At 39.2% G+C, this 20,589-nt stretch overlaps 1 protein-coding gene across 1 annotated transcript; it reads left to right on the plus strand.

The window, feature by feature from the left end:
• Positions 1–1,192: 1,192 nt before the first annotated feature.
• LOC308422859 (nectin-1-like) lies at positions 1,193–17,729 on the plus strand (the record flags this gene model as incomplete). Its single annotated transcript, XM_080919503.1, has 5 exons — positions 1,193–1,232; positions 3,248–3,586; positions 4,666–4,965; positions 15,537–15,651; positions 17,606–17,729. 5 exons carry the CDS (start codon positions 1,193–1,195, stop codon positions 17,727–17,729), a joined length of 918 nt encoding a protein of 305 aa, XP_080775629.1.
• Positions 17,730–20,589: the final 2,860 nt, after the last annotated feature.

Raw genomic sequence — 20,589 nt, forward strand, 5'->3', positions numbered from 1 at the left:
TTCAGAAAATAGCATTATTTCATGTTTCAAGGTCATATTCCAAGTTCTACATCAATAATTTATCTGGGTGATATTATTTACTTCTGTTTAGATAAGATAGAAGTATAGGAAGAAGGATGGGAACAAGGGAAGTGAAAGGAACCTCTTTTATTGAATAATTTATGTATTTACATTTCAAATGTTACCTCCTTTCCTGGTTCCCCCTTCTTCCCTCCCCTGCCCCTGCTTCTATAAGAATGTTCTCCCTCCCATCCAACCACTCATCACCTTTGAATTCCCCTATACTGGGGAAAGAGTCCTCACACGACCAAGGGCTTCTCCTCCTTTTCATGCCAGAAAATGCCATAACCTGCTACATAAGTGGCTGGAGCCATTGGTCCCACCATGTGTACTTTTTGGTTGGTGGTTTAGTCCCTGGGAGCTCTGTGGTGGGGGAGGGTCTGGTTGGTTGATGTTGTTGTTTATCTTATGAGGTTGCAAGAAAGGAACCTCTTATCTTGGTTTCTTGTTGAGGTCATTTTCCAGCTAAGAATGATGCTTAAGAATTTACATTTGATAGTAAATGACACATTTACTAGCATAAAGATATGATTTTTTTTCCTATATAGGTATTTTATATTAAAATGGTAATGACAAGGCTGAAAATAGTTGACTGTGAGTAGAATCTTATCCCCTTTTCTAAGATACTTTCTGGGAATCTCAGAAAAGACTCCAACTTTTAAAAATCATTCCTACCAGAATATGTCTATAAATATTTTGCCTTTTGGGTTTCTCTAACATTAGAAGCTGCCCTAATTTAAGAATTCAACAAATAATGTTTTATTGTTTTCTGCTTGTTCTGAATTTAACAGCATTTAGTCCATCTGTTTTCTTCAGCTTAAGGCAATAACTAGTGATTGGGTGAGGAGACTTGAGAGGTGGCTCAGTGAGTAAGAATTAGGAGCATCATCTGTGCTATATGAGAACCGAAGTTCTTTTCCAACATCAGTTGGCTCTCAGGCACCTATAAGTCAAGCTCCAGGGATCCACAAACCTCTTGTATCCTCTGGGTGTACCTGCACTCAAGGACATATACCCCATATCACAAGCCTAATTTCAAAAGGAATAAATTTCTCCAATCTGAATTCAGGAATAAAAGATATGGTAAACTGAAAAGAGGGGCTGAGGTTTAATGAGAAAGCTTCTGCTTAGCATGAAGGAGATCCTGCATTCAACCATAGCAGCATGTAAAAGTAATGAATGAATGAAGGAATGAATGAATGAATAAATAAATAAATAAATAAATAAATAAATAAATAAAGTGCAGGATGAGGAAAATTTCTATATGGAAACAGCTCCATCTATAGTAGAGAACAGGTCCTGGGAAGGCATGAGGAGGCTGAGGAGCAGAGCAATTGAGAAACTGTAGTGGGGTTAGGGCTGGACAGCCTGGTTGCTAATTTTTTGTTGTTGTTGTAGTTGTTTGCTAGTTTGGGTTTTCATTTGTTTTGTTGGATCCTTCCCTGAAGGCTAGGACCAAGGTACCTATGGAAACTAAAATGTTTGTCAGATGACCTCCTGTTTTCATTGTATGCAACGCTGTGAGTCGGGTAACATTAATGTACGTATAGAGATGAAAATGGTGAGGTGCAGAACAGTAAACGATTCTTAGAAGACCAGTCTTACAAATCAGCCCAGGTAGATCACGAGCACAGAACTAGCTGATAGACACAGGGTTTCTCTAGCAAGAAACTTGCCTCAGGTCTCTGAGAGGTTCATGATGCATTTGTAGACAACACCTACTATAACAAAGCCACACCTAATTCCTTGTAATCTCATTCCTTGAGGATCAAACATTCAAATTATGAGCCTATGGGAGCCATTTCTATTTCAACCCCTCATACTCTTCATATTCTAGCTCCATATGCTATAGGTGTATTTTATTTGTTGATGACTTTATAATGTACCTGATTACTTAACGTGTATTCGTTTGCTACTGGTTCCTTAATACATTGGTAGGATTTATCCATATTTTTGGAGAAAACGTAGTTCTTTAAATCTCATTTTGAATGAATTCTTTTGTGTAATACTATAATTTATCTATGTAATGTATGGTTTTTAATATATTTTATTAATTATTTGAAATTTTATATGATGCGGTTTGATCATATATACCCTTATTCCTCAAGTCCCTCTCAGATCTACCCTCACCTCATTATGCCAAATTTATGACATTAAAAAATAATAACTTAACTAGTCTAATATGTCCTGTCATTATAAATGTGGGTCTTTCTGCTGCAGTGTGACGTAAAATATAATCTCAATTTGCAGTTCAGTTTTTATCATGACAAATAATGCTCCTATGAACTTCTTTATTCATGGTTTTGGAGTATATATGCATGTAGTTCTATTGGGTTTAAGTTATGAGTAGTCTCACTGTTTGTAGAGAATGCTTATGCACAGAGATAAGCCAACATTAACAGTTTCCACTGAGTACAATAGAATTTATACTCCCTTCAGCAGTGTGTACTGTTGAGGTGTATTGTTCCTGCACATTCTCTATCCAATGATATCCACTGACTTTCATTTCAGATAGTTGGTGCATATGTAGTCCTCAGGTTAACCTGTGTTTCTTTGGCAAACAAGTAAAGTAACTTATGTACACACACAGAAAATTGAGGAATAATACCTAATTTAGGTTACATATGTACACATATGTACATGGTTTTATATATTTAATAAATGTATATATATGTGTATGTATTTGTAGTGCCTTTTGTTAATTAATTTATTTATAATCCTTAATTTTTAACTTTAATAAGTATTTTTTAGGCACACAATATGTGCCAGAAACCACTTTATAAAGTAATTATTCAGGGTTAAAAGTTAAAAATTATGCTATAGCTCACTCTTTTTTCCTCTTTTTCTCCTCCCTTGTGTATTTCTGTCTCTGAGTCTCTGTGTCTCTGAGTCTCAGACCCCCCCCCCTTGGGATCCAATGCAGGTCCTTGAATTTTCTAGATACATAGAATATGTAGCATTTTCTGTTTTTAGTGGCACACAGCATCAACTAAGTATCATAGGTTGGCCTTGAATGCATAATCTTATTTCCTCAGTCTGGACTGTGTGGACTGACTCGCTTTTTTATTGAGCAGAAAAGTCAACTAAAATGGTAGTAAACACTCATAAAACAGAGAGATAAGTGCTGTTAGAACACTCCACAGAGATAGTGGAGAACTGATCACTTAACAATGGATCTCATTTCCAGAGTCTTCACAGAGAATAAGGCATAATGCTTTTGAGACAGCTGTCCTGGGAGGAAATGTGACAATCTTCTGCAACTTCACAAGCCTGGCAAATGTTGAGCAAATCACCTGGCAGAAAATCCAAGACTCTTTGCCTCAAAATATTGGCACTTACAGCCATAAATATGGAGAAAAGATTCTCTCACCGTATGTAAACAGGCTACAGTGCAAGATCCTGGAACCCAGCACCTCCTTCATGACTATCCAAGGACTGACGTTTGAAGATGAAGCCTGCTACAGGTGTTTGTTTAACACTTTTCCACAAGGCAGCCATGGAGAGCAAACCTGCCTTCACATTTTAAGTATGTAACCTCTTCCTCAAGGGTCCCATTATGGGGGTATACACCATGGAGTTACAGCTCTTAAGAACGTTGTCCTGAAAATAGAAGATAATGAAAAGCTGATGGTGATGATCCCAAGTTATTTAGGAGAAAAGCAATGGCGGCCAGGGAGAATTTGTGTTCCCACAGGATCTCTTCCCTCTGTACATGATTTCTTTAGATTGTGCTGCATTAACTTTCATTAAGTGGAGAAAACTTAGAAATGTATCAGAATGTTGTTAGTAAGACAAGATGAAAAGAAAAAGAATAGAGACATCAGAAAAACAAAACAAAACAAAACAAGGAGATGTGCAGCTAAGGGAATTAGGGTTTCCCAGGCTTCAAATAAGAAAAATGTCACAGTACTAAAGAGAACACCAGGGTTTCTTTTCATGTTGCTGTAAGTTGATTATTAATATCCTTCACATATTCATTAATGCCAGAAATTAATATGGCAGCAGTGATTTCATAACCAGCTGGTTCCTCCAAATAACCACATGGAGAACTTTTAATATTTCAAAGCATAAGCATAATCTAGGTAGACTATCAACTGTGCAGACTCTCAACTAGCTCATCTAACCCAGCCAGCCACGTGGCTAGCTATACCATCTCAGCCAGTAGTAGTTACATCTGTCACCTGTCATATTTCTTGGAGAAAGACCTTCTTCTTTTTTCCCCTAGAGTTTCTTTCTCCCTCCCAAGAAGTCCTTCCTTCTACTTCCTGCCCAGATAATTGGCCATTAGATTTTTATTAAAGCCAATCAGAGAATGCCTTAGGCAGGTGAGGAAGAACAAAGACATAGAGTGTACCCCAATATGTCTCTGTGAGTGTAAAGTGTTGGGATTGATGTGTGTAATATAATTTATAGTTGCATGGAAGTTAAGTCAGCAGTCAGTGGACAGATATTGGAAGTCTTATAACATCTGTCAGGAGGTATCAGACAGAGATGCTTTCAACATTTGTGTGTCAAACAGAATTGGGGAAAATGACATCCTCTTGCAGCATAGAATTTGGTATGATCTGCTTTTGTATTAATTTTCTTTCCCTCTCTTTGCCTCAGCTGTATCTGAACTAGTAACTGAACTCCAGTCTGTTCCTGGCTCTGAAGATCTTCGTAATCTCCATTGTTCTGCTGTGGGAAAGCCCACCCCTGGAATCTCCATGTACCCTTCACAAGTCACAGCACATCCACCACAAGAGTATGTCACACAGAACCCCAATGCCACAGTGACCATCACTAAAATCTACAACATCTCTTTGAAAACCGCGAGGTCCTTGGGTCTCCAGAACCTGGTTGTGTCCATGACTCATCCCATAAGCCATGAGGAGAAGATAGTTCCTCTACCAGTCAATCAAAAAAGTAAGTAAAATTGACAATGGTGGCGTTAAAGGAGGTGCTGGTGCTGGGAAACGGCTTAGTCTGTAAAGCGCTTGCCATGAAAGCATGAAGCCAAGTTTGATGCCCAGCACCTACATGAGAAATCAGACATGGGGGTGTGCTCAAAATCCCAACACTCAAGTATAGACTAAGGTAGAGAGCATTTTTGTTGATCTTTAACGTCCACACCTCATACATTTACACATAGACACACTCACACACACACACACACACAGAGAGAGAGAGAGAGAGAGAGAGAGAGAGCCGAAATTGCAGAGGTATTTATCTTTTAAAAATCTATTTTAAGAAATAATTGTATAAATCAGCTAGTTTTAATGACATAAACCAGTATAATACAGATGCATGATTAAGAAATCAAACAACGAAGCCAATTGTAGGGTCCTAGGTCTTTCACCCAAGTAGTTGGGGAAGCTGAGGCAGGATGACTTCTGTTAGGTCAAGGCCAGCCTGATCTACATAGTGAATTCCAGGACAACCAGAACTTCATAGTGAAATCCTGTCATCAGAAAGCAGCAGTAACAACGAAGAAATAATCCAACAATATCAGCAGTCTTCACTTTAAACATGCATCCTGGGCATGATGTTCTTTACAGACAACTTCTTGTATTTGCTATTTATAACTTTCTCTTGAGTCCCTTTTAATCCTACACAGAGAATTCACTTTAGGTTTTCCTTAATTGAGGGTTACAGATAACTTTATTTATTTATTCATTCACTCATTCATCTTTTTATCATATACTTTATTATTTTTTATTTACAACATGTATTATCTTTACTTTTATTTCCATCATTTACTATATTTATTATTTATTTATTTATATCATACACTATATTATTTATTTTTACTCTTTATTGATTCTTTGTGAGTGTCACATCATGTACCCCAGTTCCACTCATGGCCCCATCCTTCGTATCCTCCCTCTGCCCGTGCAACCTGCCCCTGCAAAAGAAAAGAACATAAGACAGAATAAAACTAAATAAATGAGAAGCCCAAAGAACAAAAAACCAACTTGTCCTGGAAGCTGTAGTGTGTCAGCGTGTCACACAGTGTACCCTTTTGTCCATACACCTTTACTGGCAAATGTTCAGTGCAATGAGTCACTGGACTGGTGTGGGGTCTCAGGCTTTTGCTACACAATCAATATCTTTACTGGGATTCCTCTTGGATATCCTGCTGTTACCCTGTGTCATGGAGATCCTGCAGCTTTGGATATGCAGGACTGGCCCTTTCATTTGTTTGAGCAATGCAGAGATAGGGTAGCTGTTGGGGTGGGACAGCTCTGAGCTCTGGATCTGGGCCTGGGAGGTAGCTGAGTTAGTCAGCTCTCCAGCTGTCCTGTGCCTACACCACAGAGTGAGCTCCCCGCACTGCCAAAGCTAGATCATGCAGTGTTGCAGCCAGCAAGGTGCAGGGTCCACTCTCCTATTCTCCTTCCCTCAGGGCCAGTTCACCTGTGCCTCACGCTCAACCAGGGTCAGCTGGACTGTGATGCCCGGGCTAGATACCGGACCTGCTTTCCGGAACTGCTGCAGCCAGTGAAGAGCAGGGAGAGCTCTACAGCTCTTATGACCTGAGAGCCAACTGACTCAGCTGACTGGGGTGAGGTGGGGCAAGGCAACTCTCGCTCATGCACATTGCCTCAAAGCAGATAAAGGGTGGGCCAGCTTTTCTACACTCACATCCTCAGTTATCCCCTGGCCACCAGGGTCCTCTCTTTTGTATTACCCTGACAAAGGTTGAGCTAGTTCTCCTGAAGGTGGTAACCAAGGAGGAACAGGGCCAGCTCAGCACAGTGCTTCAGGTGGCAGTCCAGACCAGGGATATCTGCATGGCCTTCAGTGCTAACACACGCCTGGGATATCAACCCAGCTCCCAGTTGCCATAGGACCACAGACCCAGACTTAGCTCCAGGCAGCAGCATGCACCCAGATGGCTAGTCAGACCAACTCATCTCCCCCACCCTCTTACACAGTCTGGATTTTAGACTTCTACATGGACTCTGGTGGCAGGCAGCCCAGACCTCCTCTGTGTTTTCCATCTTTCCCATCTCTCTGTCACACATTTGCCCATCACAGTGGTGCCTTTGGTGGCTGCTTGGGTGTTTTCTTCAGGCCAGCCTGGTATGACTATATTTTTAAAGGAACTTTTCCATAGCACTGTAATTCATATTTACGTAGCTTTTTTTTTTCTTTCCTTCATCAATTTGGTGACACCATTGACTTTTCCTCATTTTTAAAGTTTATTTTTAAATTAGCATATAATGTGCTAGACTGTATAGTGAAAGTTTTGAACGAAGTGACATTTTATCATTTTTCTTCCTTCCATTTCTCCCACACCCTTCCTCGCCACCCCATGCCTCCTGCCATAGAACATACTCATTCCCAGTTCATCTTCCTCTTCCACAACTTACCCATCCCTCTGTTCACACTTCCCAACACTATTGCTCTCTCTGTTTCCTTACCAGGGTTTCAGACTTTACCTACAGTCATCCTTGTTTTTGCTGATAGACAGAGAAATAGACGGACAGACAAGCATGCATGCATGCATACAAACACACACAGGCACGCTAGAATCCACACACGTCGAAGAACATATGAGTCTTGTCATTATGAGTTTGTTATTACTTTGCTTAATGTTTATGCTTTCCAGATCCATCTCTTTTTTTCCTACAAATTTTATGATTTTATTTTTATTAGCAGTGGAGTAATATCATATTGTGGATATACATGACATTTTCTTATTAATTCATCTGTTGACAGAGATCTAGGCTGTGAATAAAGCAGCAACATGTCCGGGTGTGCAGGTGCCTCTGTAGTGGAATCTGGCTGGGGTTCTTAGGGCATATGCCCGGGAGTGTACAGCTGGATCATGTAGTTCTCTTTGCAGAGCTGCCAAGCCAATTTCCATACTATCTGTATTAATTTGCATCACTACTAGCAGTGAGTAAACATTCCCCCCTCCACATCCTCTTCACCATCTGTTGTCAGTTTCCTTCTTAATAGTCCTCTCATTGAGATGGTGTGGTGTCTCAAAGTAACATTAAGTCACATTTTCCTGAATGCTGGGAACATTAAGTACCCTTTTAAAATACTTACTGGAGGGCTGGAAAGATGGCTCACATCTTCCAAATGATGAGACTGGAACCCGGGCACTCATATAGCAGCTAAGAACTCTACAATTCCAACTCTAGCAGATCTGGCTTGTTCTCTGGACATTTTTATAAATCTTCTTTTATAAGAGTTGTTGTGGTCATGGCATCTCTGCATCAATACACCAGTGACTAAGAAAATTATAAATAATAGAAATTTAGTTGAATTAAAGTTCTAGTGAAAGGATCGGAAATACGACACTGGGCACCTCCATGTAGCACAGAGCTGGTCAGTAACTGGAAGGCTTGGCATGGTAGGATGCTCCATTAGAACAAAGGGGAGCTGAAAATCCCCAGTGTCCCCAATTCTGTCACAATGACTCCTTCCCAATATGGTGGCCTTAAGCTACTCACATGGACTGCCATCATGACCCAAGCATGGCTTGTTGGTTTTAGCTTTTGATATTGTTGGCAATTAAATTTTCTCTTTTCAAATTTAATTTTTAAGTACTAAAAAGTACTAGACTTGGTTAGCACTTTCATGTGTGTGAGTGTGTGTGTGTTTAGTGGGGACTGAAGCCAGAGGTCATGGGCATAGTAGGCAAATGCTCACACACTAAAATGGACACAACCTCAGAGTCGGCTTTTCTTCCTTTTTTCTTGTTCCTTTCCCTTTCTCTTCTTTCTTTCTTTTGTCCTCTCTCTCTCTCTCTCTCTCTCTCTCTCTCACTCTCTCTCCTTGTCCCTCTTTCTTTCTTCTTTCTTTCTTTCTTTCTTTCTTTCTTTCTTTCTTTCTTTCTTTCTTTCTTCCTTTCTTTTCTTTTCCTGTTTTTTTTTTCTTTTTGATGTTATTAAGTTGTTCAGGTTGTCCTTGACTCACTAAGCTCACTCCATAGCCCAGGTTGGATTTAAATTTTCAGTCTTCCTGCTTCAACTTCTCAAGTAGCTTAAATGACAGTCCTATTTCACTGAACCAGCTTTTCTAAATATCTTCTAAATTAAGGTTTCAATTTTTCACAGTTTCTTAATAGTCAAAAGTGATGTGTGTGTTGAAGCTAATTAGATCTTTTGGAGTCAAAGTAGCCTGTATTATATAATTTTATGCCAACCATTGAACTTTGGGTTTGTCTACAAATTTATGTTACCATGTTCATCATCTATGTGTTCTGAGCCAGATTTCCAGCAGTTTAAGACTGTTGCTTTGATCAGTGAGAGGAAAGACCTTTGGTCCAGCAAAGGCTCGTTTTCCCAGTGTAGGTGAATGCCAAGGAACTGAGGTGAGAGAGGTGGGAGAGGGAGGTTGGGCAAGGGAGCATCTTCATAGAGGCAATGGGAAGGGGAGGGGAGGTGGGATTGGCAGAAAGGGAACAACACCTGAAATGTAAATACAGAGAATATTGAATAAAAATAGATGAAAAAAGAAAAAGACTGTTGCTTTGGATCTTCATCAGACCCTTAGATTCTCTGCAGAAGTGGAGGAGATCCTGGGCTTACCGATTATTTTCCATCCCTTCTCCTTGACAAGTGGTAGAAATGTTATTTCCAGTCTATGTTTGGCTTTACTTTAACAATCCCTTCATCTTAGTGTAAATGCTATGCACATAATATAGTTCATGTGGTATACCATAATATGTGGTAATTGTCCTAGTCACTGTTGCATTGCTGTGAAGGGACAGTATAACCCAGCAAGTCTTATAATAAAAGAACTTAACTGGGGCTTGCTTACAGTTTCAGAGATTATTAGCATGGTTAGTAACATGGAGACATGTAGGCAAACATAGTCTTGAATAAGTGGCTCAGAGTTTTACAGGCACTTTGAAATCCACAGGCAGCAGGAAAAGAGACATTGGGCCTGATTTGGGCATTTGAAACCTCAAAGCCCAACCAACCCCTGAGGGCTTCTGCCATTGAAGCCACACTTACTCCAAAAGGGTGCATCTCCTATTTTGTATTAAATAGTATCACTTCCTGATGACTAAGCATTCAAATATATGACCCTATGAGCACTGTGCTGGATAGTATTGTGTCAACTTGACCCAACCTAATGTCATGTGGAAGGTGGGAACCACATGGAAGAAAAAAATCTTCATATGAACAGGCTATAGGTAAGCCTGTGTGGAATTTTATTATAGGTGGGGAAGGGCCCAGCCCATGTACGTGATGCCATCCCTGGTCTAATGGTCCTGGGGTATAAGAGAAAGCAGACTTAATTAGTCATGTACAGCACACCAGTAAGCAGTACCCCTCCATGGCTTCTGGACAAGCTCCTGCCTCCAGTTTTCTGCCCCATTTGAGTTCTTGTCCTGACTTCATTTGATAATGAATAGTGAAATGAATAGTGTGCCTATCTAACTTACTTTTTGGTTATGGTGTTTTATTGCAACAATAATAATCCTAACTAGGACAAGTTTATATCTGGATAATAGTGTACTGTTCTGATAGACCGGGCCACGTTGTTTCTTGGAGGATTGTGAAGGCACTTTGAAACTTTGGGCCAACAAAGCCGTTGAATATGAAGAGTTCAGTGGGATATTTTCGTAGGCATTTGGAAGATCAGAATGTTGGGAACAGGGCAGACAATGGAGACTATGGCTTGTGAAGTTTCAAAGGAAATGCTAAAGTTCACATCAGGGACATTTGCTATTTTGCATTGAGAATCTGTGGGTCAGGCTAGCTGGGACTGACAAGTCAGCTGTGATGAACAAGATACCAGAACCAATCAAATAAAATCTTTGCATTACTGGAACAATAGATACTGGTCAAGTGGAGTGAAGAAATTAGTGGTGATTAAGAAGAGACCAGCATCACTGAGTTAAAATCTTCTAGGAAAATGTTTCCTCAGATTTCATACAAAGACGCTGTCTTACAGACATGGCCAGTGTTATACATTGCACACGCAGTTAAATGCAGCAGTTTAACAGTCTCCCAGGTAGTACTGGTTTTGAAGGTGTGAAAGAGTCATGAAGAGCAGCTGAAGATTGGTATTGTGTAGCAGGATGCTAATCTTAGTGAAAGCATACCCCAAATGTAGCAAGGGATCCCAGCATTTTGGAGATGCCAGTACCATGTGATGAACACCAGGAACAGGAGGAGCAGAGGTACAGAGCTAGTGGGAGCCGAGAAGACAAGCCATGTGTGGTGCAGACAGCAGAGGCAGAAAAGCAGCTGGAGCCATTTGGAGGAGCACAGATTGTGAGTGAATCCCAGTCATCGGATTGTTGAATTATTGTAAATTTTGTAATTGACTTTTGCTTTGATTTGATTGTGACTGTGCTTTCATTCTTCTTTCTTAAAATATGAAAGTACTTAATATATTTTTGCTTTCTAGGAGCCCATAATTTTGTTTTCCCTTTGAACATTAGTCTTAACTACATCACACTTCCCAGTGCTTCTTATCTCCTCAATCTGTTCACAGTGCACTTTTTTCTTGCTCAGCTTGATCCTTTTCTTTAGAGCTCTGCATAAAGAGGTATTACTAATAAGCATATCACAGAGTCAGTACAAGGTGCTCTTCAAATCTCCTCTTCCAGTCTCTTAATCCAAAACTCTTCAATTTAGCTTCAGGCAGATTTTAAGAACAAGGGCACAAAAAAAAGCAGCCACATTCATTCCCAAAATATCATAATAATCATCTCTAGGCCTCTTCCTAATATTCTTCTCTGAAACTTCTTGAGCTGTACTTCCACATTCCACATTGCTTTGGCACCACTATCTTCCATCATCCTCCTGAGCCCAGCTTCAAGTGTCCAAGTGATTTTCTGGATTGAAGTCTCAAGTTCTCCCCTATTCTCCAAGAGACAGCATGGTCAGGCCTGTCACAATACCCTGATCCCTCATACCTGTTTCTGTCTCAGCAACTGTTCTATGACTGTGAAGAGACACAACTCTACACTTTCTAAACTTGAAGAGAATTCGTACTTTGTCTCTAGTTCCCTTTCAACTTTTAAATTTTAATCTATGGCAAAATACGGTGCCTCCTATAGTGACTACCTAAGCAACAAGCGAAACGGCCTTCACTATTCTCAAATATCAAGAAAAGGGGGCTCCTCCTTTTTTGAATAAATTAGGGAGTTAAGACAACAGTGGATTCTTCTTCACAGTGTAGAGAAATCCTCTAAATTCTTTGGTTCTGTAGATCAGCTTTTGGTAACTATCTTGCTGGGAGATATACTATTTTTATATATGAACCAATTATTTGAAATAACAAATACCTATTTGAAATAGAGTATTTATCTGGATTGTTATTGAACATTAAAGCTTTTACTTTAATATCCATGATTTTTTTGTTTCTTCCTATTATCTGGGAGATTGTATAAACATATTCTTTAAGTTCTTTTATGGACTTTATTTTTCTTTTAACAAAAAGCAAGCTTTTTTCCACTAATTCGTTTATTTATTCATTTTACATCCTGATTGCTACTCCCACTTCCCAAACACCCCTTTACACAGTCCCTCACCCATCCCCATTACTCTTCTCTTCTGAAAAGGTAGAGCTCCCCACTGCAGATATACTCCTCAACCTTGACACATCAAGTGTCTGCAGTTAGGTGCATCCTCTTCTGTTAAGTCCAAAAAAATGCAGCCCAGTTAAGGGAATGGATTCCACAGATAGGTAACAGCTTTAATGACAGTCCCCATTTCAGTTGTTGAGGGATCTGCATGAAGACAGAACTCCACATCTGCTACATATGAACCAGAGGCCTTGGTCCAGCCTGTTACTGGACCAGCTCTTTTGTGGTTGGCTCAGTCTCTGAGAGCTCACCAGGGTCCAGGTTAGTTGACTCTGTTGGTCTTGATGTAGAGTTTCTATTCATCCCTTTGGGGCTCTTTCCCGCTCCTCCAGCTCATCCATATGAATGCCTAAGCTTCGTCCAATATGCGGAATACAGGTCTCTGCATCTTCTTCAGTCAGCTACTGCATGGAGCCTCTCGGAGGGCAGTTATTCTAGGTTACTCTCTGCAAGCATAAGAGAGCATCATTAATAGTGCCAGGGATTGGTGCTTGACCATGGGATCGGTCTCAAGTTGGGCCAGTTATTCGTTAGCCATTTTCTCAGTCTCTACTCCATCTTTATCCTTGTATTTCTTTTAAACAGGACAGTTTTTGGATCTACAGCTTTGTGGGTGGTTTGTTGTCTTTATTTTTCCACTGGGAATCCTGCCTGTCTATAAAAGGTGGCCTTTTCAGGTTCCATATCCTCACTACTAGAAGTCTCGGCTAAGGTACTCACATTGACTTCCAGAAGCCTTCCTCAACATTCTTAGTCATCATGGAGATGATAACTGAAACAACTCTGAGATTTTATCCTACACCTATTCCAATGGCTAAGAGCAAAAACTCCAAAACACACACACACACACACACACACACACACACACACACACACATGCTGGTGATGATGTAGAGCAAGGGAAATACTCTTTCATTGCTGGCAGGACTGCAAACTTGTACAACTACTCAGGTAATCAATCTGGCAGTTTCTTACAAAACTGAAAATAGTTCTACCAGAAGACTCAACTATACTACTTCTGGGCATATACCCAAAAGAGGTTCCAACACACAACAAAGTCACCTGCTATATTATGTGCATAACAGCCTTATTCATAATAGGCAGAATAACCCAGTTGTTCCTCAACTAAAGAATGGATACAGAAAATGTGGTTCATCTACACAATGGAACACTATTCAGCCATTAAAACAAGAATTACAGGCAAATGGACAGCACTAGAATATATCATTCTGGGTGAGGCAACTTAGATCTAAAAGGACATGCATAATAGATACTCACTTATTTATGGATATTAGCCATATGTACAGGATAACCACCATACATTCCACAGACACAAAGAAACTAAACAAGAAGGAAGGTTCAAGTGAGGGTGCCTGAATCTCAATTAGAAAGGGGAATAAAATAGTCATAGGAGGTAGAGGGAAGGAGGAACCTAGGTGGGAGAGGGAATGGGGAGGGGAATAAAGGGGTTTGGGATCATGTGTGGGGAGGGATCGAAGAGAGGGCCATAGGCCAGGAGAATGTAGCTGGTCGGGATAAGGGTGCATAAATGGTGCCAAAGTTTTTAATTTACAAATTCTTTTTTCAACTTAAAGAGAAAGTTGTTCACTTTTTGAATTGTTATATTTTTGACAATTTCATGCATATACATGATGCATTCTAATATTTTTTTCTCTTCTCCTTTCCAATGGATATTCCTTCCAGTCCTATCTCATCCCCTTGCGTCTTCTCCCCAGAACTCAGGTTCCTAGGTTCATGACTTCTGGTCTTACCTTGTGACCCACTCAATTTCACCATAGCCATCTGTGGCAACATCCACTGGAGATTGGGTGTCACCAGGGGATAGATCCACAATTATAGGCACAGTCACTCACTTTCCCTGGATATATCAGTAGGAAAAACCTCAGCAGTAAAGGGTAGGAAGCACTGAGTCCCCCCTTCCCCCCCCTCCACTCAGGCTTGGCAGTCATTGGGCTGAAATTGCTTGTTCTTTTAAAGAATCTTCTTAGTTACTTATTTTGATGAAGTTATATCTTTTTAAATGTATCTGAAAATAATATCTACAAAGTCTTCAGTCATTTTCTGCTTCATTTGCTGTTTTCATTTGTCTCCTTTGAAGCTTGTTCTGCTGTTCATATTACATTTCCTCAAAGTCAGCTCCCTCACGACTTATTGATGCAGAAGGCCATGTCAATATTCTTACTATTGTTCATTTAACAGGCTTTATTTTCATGCTATTTTTACAGATCCTCAAAAAAAAGAGAGGTAAGTATTTGTATTGTTTGTTTCTTGAAACTGAAGTTGGCCAACTTATTTTTCTGGTCAATGTTTTTAACTCAAATGACTTAATTATATGAGTTAAGTATCATAAATATCATCTTAAATCTATTGGCTGGATTATTAAGATCAATTTAATTTACTTATAAAAATGTATGTGTTGATAATAGGCAATGTATCAGTGCAGAAGAAGTTTATGCTTTGCTGATTTTTATGTTAAATATGGGAGGTATTAATTTCTCCTTCTGGTGAAATTCCATATGTAGTTTCTGCTTTGTTGAAATTACCTTCTAAAAAGAGTTCATATTTCTGTGTAAAATTCTTCACATTCAATCTCTTCCACCTATCCAACATGGCTATGTAGTATCTTGTTGAAAACAATAGTAAAAACTTGATAAAACCACATTGGTGCAGCCAAAGGTAAAGCCATAGTGCCTCACTGAAAATAATGCACATTCCTAATTACATTCAAGGGAATTAGAAACTGCCATCTAGGATCTTGCTTTTTGTTCCATGGTAATGACAAAGCCTCTTATAGAGTAAATATGAAAGTCAATTAAGCTGTAGCAAATCAAGAAAGCTTTACAAATTCAAGGCCCCAAGACAGCAGCACGATGTGACCAGAGAAATAATATGTTCTGGTTCATGTTTTCAGGTACCACAGATGCTTGTTTAAAGTGGAAGATAACTGCAGTTTCATTCATCATATTGTTTTTCATTTCATTGGTCAGCATTGGGGCCATTCTCTACATTCATTTCCAAAAGAAAAAGTAAGTTATATATATAGTAACCTGATGTGACAGAAAAACTAGGTAGATAGAATAGAGCTAGACAGATTTTTTCATTTTTTAATTCCAGGGGTTCTGGAAAAATCCATCGAAAAAGTGTAGTGAAGGAAAACTTATTTCCATGTACTGGACAGTTTCTATATTAGATAATTAAAAATTTGACTGTTGGCACGCATTTTATGTCATAGTGAATTGAGTGTACTATTTTTTAAAACAAGATATTTACTTTTGTATTATATGTGTGTTACCTGTGTGCTTTTTAATGCTACATGTGTGTATGGTGCCTGTGATGGCCTAAATAGGGTGCTAGATCTTGAGTTGCAGGCAGTAATGAAACCTCCACATGGGTGCTGGGAACTGAACCAGGGTCCTTTGATCAAGCAGCGACTTGTCTTAACTGATGAGCTATCTCTCCACCACAAGTGTAAGATTCTATTGAGAATAAATTTTCACTGAAGAAAGCACTAGGTCCAGGGAACTTGGTGGGAGAGAGATGTTTCAGGAAGGCGGAAACAGATACAACCAAACCATAAGATAAAATGGAAATCTTTCTTTATAGGATTAATATAATAACATACACACCCATTTATCCAGCTCTCTGGAGGACTGCAATGCATGATGGGAAGATAAATGAAAATAAGATACTAGGCAGTGGCAGTCAAAACTATAAATGTAATTGGTAGAATGTGATCTGTTTTGCTGTCAATATATAATTATATATTCTTTAAATTTAAGAACCTTTGGGGTATTTGTTCTGCAACATCTCAATCCAAGGAAATGTATAAACCAAAGAAGCTTGAGGATCTTATCTATAACCTGGAAGATTCTCTCACTGGAATGTGGAAGACAAGCCTTAGAAGACAAGGATGAAGGAGCGTTTTGGAGATACTGCTACACTAGTCGGGATGACATATGTCTAGAATCAAGAGATAGAAAGGAGGAGGAGGGATTAAAGCTATATTCAGGATGGGGTTTCCCGAGTGACAGCTGTGGAGGAAGAGTGAGATGAAGGACTTATCTTACTCAAAGTGAGTGTTTTAACACTAAAGAAAGCTGTACAAACACATAAAAGAATAGAGAAATAGCAACCTTTGCAGGGAGGATAAAGAATTCTGTTTAGAACATTACCACTTTTAAACATCTACTTTATACCCCAAGAACTATGTTAATTAAGTATCCACGTATATAAATTTGGCATTTCTGGAGCAGACGGTGAGATTTTTAATATAGAAGATATGATCACCACAGAGACAGATCATAAATTATTGCTTTCACAATTTAAGGTAAACAAAATAGTCAAGTTATGGTAATTTGGTTAAACTCTTAAGGGGTTTTCTACATAAATCTCTCAAAATTTTGTCGAGATAAAAATTTTTAACATTTGTACATAATGTCACCAATTCATCATATTACTCCTCACATACTACAGATATCTTTTATAATGTACAGAATGCCAGTCCTATTCCAACACTGACCTCATACAGGATGTACTAAGAACAAACTAACTGGATGGAAAATGATCACTGTCAATGATTCATGGTTACACAAATAGAGAATTCCTTAAATGTAGCCCCATTGCACAGTATGTATGCATGTCTGCAGAAGCAGAATGAGAATGGGGAAGGTGAAAGCAAGTCTTTTGATTGCTACGGCCTATTTAGATTTTGCTTCTTGAATGCCCTTAGAAGAGCCATCAATATGGTGGCCCAGGTTTATGCGATGGCGGTACGGATGTCAGTCATGTCTGCTTCTGTTGACTCAGTAGTAAATGTGAGTGTGAGAACATTGACTCACTTTACTCTGTCGACTGTTTCATGTAGCCCTGGTTTCTATATATCTGCATTATTTATTTCATTACATTTCCATTGCTCTTGCAATGTGGGGAGTGTTTGGTCTGTATTCAATTCATTCTTATATCAGCGTCATGGTTTTCTAGGTCAGAGGACACACGTGAGCCACCATCAGCACAGATGCCTAGTCCATTATCAACACTGGTACCCATACCACCATCAACAGAGACTGAGAACTTGATGAGACATCCTTGCCAGACAGAGTCATAATTGATCATATGCATTTTTTTCTGTCACTACATCTTTAAATTTAATAAGTTTCAAAAATTTGAACATGTGTTCACTAGCAGCAATTAGAAAGAAGTAGAGGCAAGTATTTGTTCCCAGGGTTTTTTTTTATTTATGTTAAATAAATAAAGGTTTGTTACTTATGTTAAAATCTTTGCACTTTGAAATTAAAATTAGATTTAACTGATACATAAAAATTATAGATACTTATGGAGTATCACATATATTTTGATAGCAGGCTAAACATATCTGTTTACTCAATACATTTATCATTTCTTTGTGCCTAAAACTTTTCAAATCTTCCCTGTAAAGTTTTAAAGACATACAGCATATAGTCATTTTCTATAATTACCCTACTGTGCACTTGCACAAAAAGTCTCACTTCTGCCTAAACAATTGCTAGGTTTTGATCACCTTTCCCCATCCCTCCTACCTTACTGACCCAGTCTCTAATCAACATTGTACTCTCAGCTCTATGAATTCTGCATCCTTTTCTTGAGCAGACCATGTAGTACTTGTCTTTAAGTGCCTGGACTTATTTGCTTGATATGAATGAACCCCAAGTTTTATCCACATTGTTGCAAATGCCAGAATTTCTATTTATGGCCAAATCATTTTTACCCAGCTGTGTGTATCATGTTTTCTTACCCTGCTTATCAGCACGAGGCAGGTAGTTGCTTTAGTCCTCATCTGTTGTGATTAGTGCTACAAAATGTGAAAGTGCAGATGTCTTCTCAATATTGATTTTTTCCTTTTAGATATATGTCCAATAATGGGATAGCCTGATTATATAGTAGTTTGATTTTTAACTTTTTGTGAAACTTTCATGGTGCTTTCAGTAATAGCCACATTAATTTATATTTCACCTACAGTTTGTGAGGATTCCTGTCTCCAAATGCATGCATCTGCTTTCTTCAGTGTCTTAAGTAATAAATATTTATACAGGGTAAGCTGCTACCTCTCAGTTTTGCATTGCCATGATGACTAATGGTATTAACCATTTTTCATGTCCCATTAAATGCCATTTTGTACGTCTTCCTTGAGATATGCCTATTTAAGTTTATTGCTCATAAAATCAAATAATTTTTATTGAGGTCTTAAGTTCCTTATATGTATATAAATATCAAAGCCTTGTCACATGTGGGCTTTGCAAATTTTTTCTTCCTTTCAGATGACGGTCTTTCATGTTATTGGCAACTGTTTTCCTTGTTGACCAGAAATGTTTTAGTAGCATGTAATCTATTTGTGTTTTGATCTTGTTGCCTGAGCTTTTGGGATCTTGTCTGAAATGTCCTTATTGACTCCACTTTCTGGAGTATTTTTCCCAAGATTGGTTCTAGTGGTTTGATAATTCTATACTTATAGAATTTGATATTTATATTTAATACTTACAACTCTATATTTGTAGAATTTGATATTTATATTTGATATATATTTGAAAGCTATATAATGTAATATAAGTTTTAAAATTCAGTATTTGAATCTTCCCTCTAGTTAGATTTGATTTTTGCAGTTTCTGTGAGAGACAACTCTAGATATGTCCCCTTGCATGTGAGTTATCCAGTCTACTCAACACTATTCATTGACAATGCTGTCATTCTCAGTACATGTGTGTGTGTGAGAGAGAGGGAGGGGGTGGGAGAGAGGGAGGGCGAGGGGAGGGAGAGTTCTTAGTATTTTTATTGAAAATTAGTAGATGTGTGGGTTTATCACAGAGTCTCTATTCTGTCCTCTTGGTTTATGTGTCTGTGTTTTGCAAATACCATGCTGTTTTGATTTCCTGCAGCTTCTTGGTATATTTTTGTCTTAGTTGTGTTTTTCTGCTGTGAACAGTTGCCATGACTAAGGCAAGTCTTGTACAAGACAACATTGCATTGGGGCTGGCTTACAAGTTCAGAGGTTCAGTCCATTATCATCAAGGTGGGAACATGGCAGAATCCAGGCAGTTATGGTACAGAATGACTTGTACACACAAACAGGTGCACATGCATACTTATGAAATGCCATTTGTGAGAAAAGAATATTGTTGGTACCTACAAGCCAGGGGTGGTTGCTCATATCTGTAATCCCATTACTTGGTAGGCTAATGCAGAGTATCTATTCTGGGCCAGCAGACAGCAGTGAGAAGGAATAGGGTGCAATCAGAGCGGGGGCGGGGGACCTGAGACAGACCTCCGGTTTAGACTCTCTCCACATACTGTCTGGCTGTGGATCTCTGCACCAGATCTTATCCATTGCTCCCTTTGTGATGACAGCTGGACAAGTCTATTAGTACAACAAAATGTCATTAGGAATCATTTTCTTTCTTCCTTCCATCCTTCTTTCCTTCCTTCCTTCCTTCCTTTCTTCCTTCCTTTCTTTATTTCTTTCTCCCTTTCTTTTGTCAGCTGTGTTTGGTTCTACCCTAGGACTCTGGGCTGTCCAGCATCTGATTTTTGGCTGTGCAGGCAGTGTGAGCACGGGCTCCCTCTTACATGGTAGACCTTGGGTTAAACTAAACATTGGTTGGTCACTCCCTTATGTTTTCTGCTAACATCTTGCAGGAAGAACACATTGGAGGTAGAGAATTTAGAGGCTTGTTTAGCATCTAAGTTTGTCTTTCCATGGTCTGTAGGGTACCTCGGCACCCAAGGGACTAGAATGTGGAGGTACAGGCTCCAAACCCTCAGCTCTACCTTCTCTGTGTTCAGGGACCTGAATGAAAGTTGTCCTCAGCCATGGGTCCCGCTGTCAGGTTCTTGCTTCAGTCCTAGCATTGTTTGGGGATCACTACTGTATGTCTTCAACTGAAAACTCAGTTGGATATAACCCGGTCCACTGCTTTTTTTGTAGCCTTCCCTGG

This window comes from Micromys minutus (genome assembly GCF_963924665.1).
Source record: "Micromys minutus genome assembly, chromosome: 7".
Lineage (NCBI taxonomy): Eukaryota > Metazoa > Chordata > Mammalia > Rodentia > Muridae > Micromys > Micromys minutus.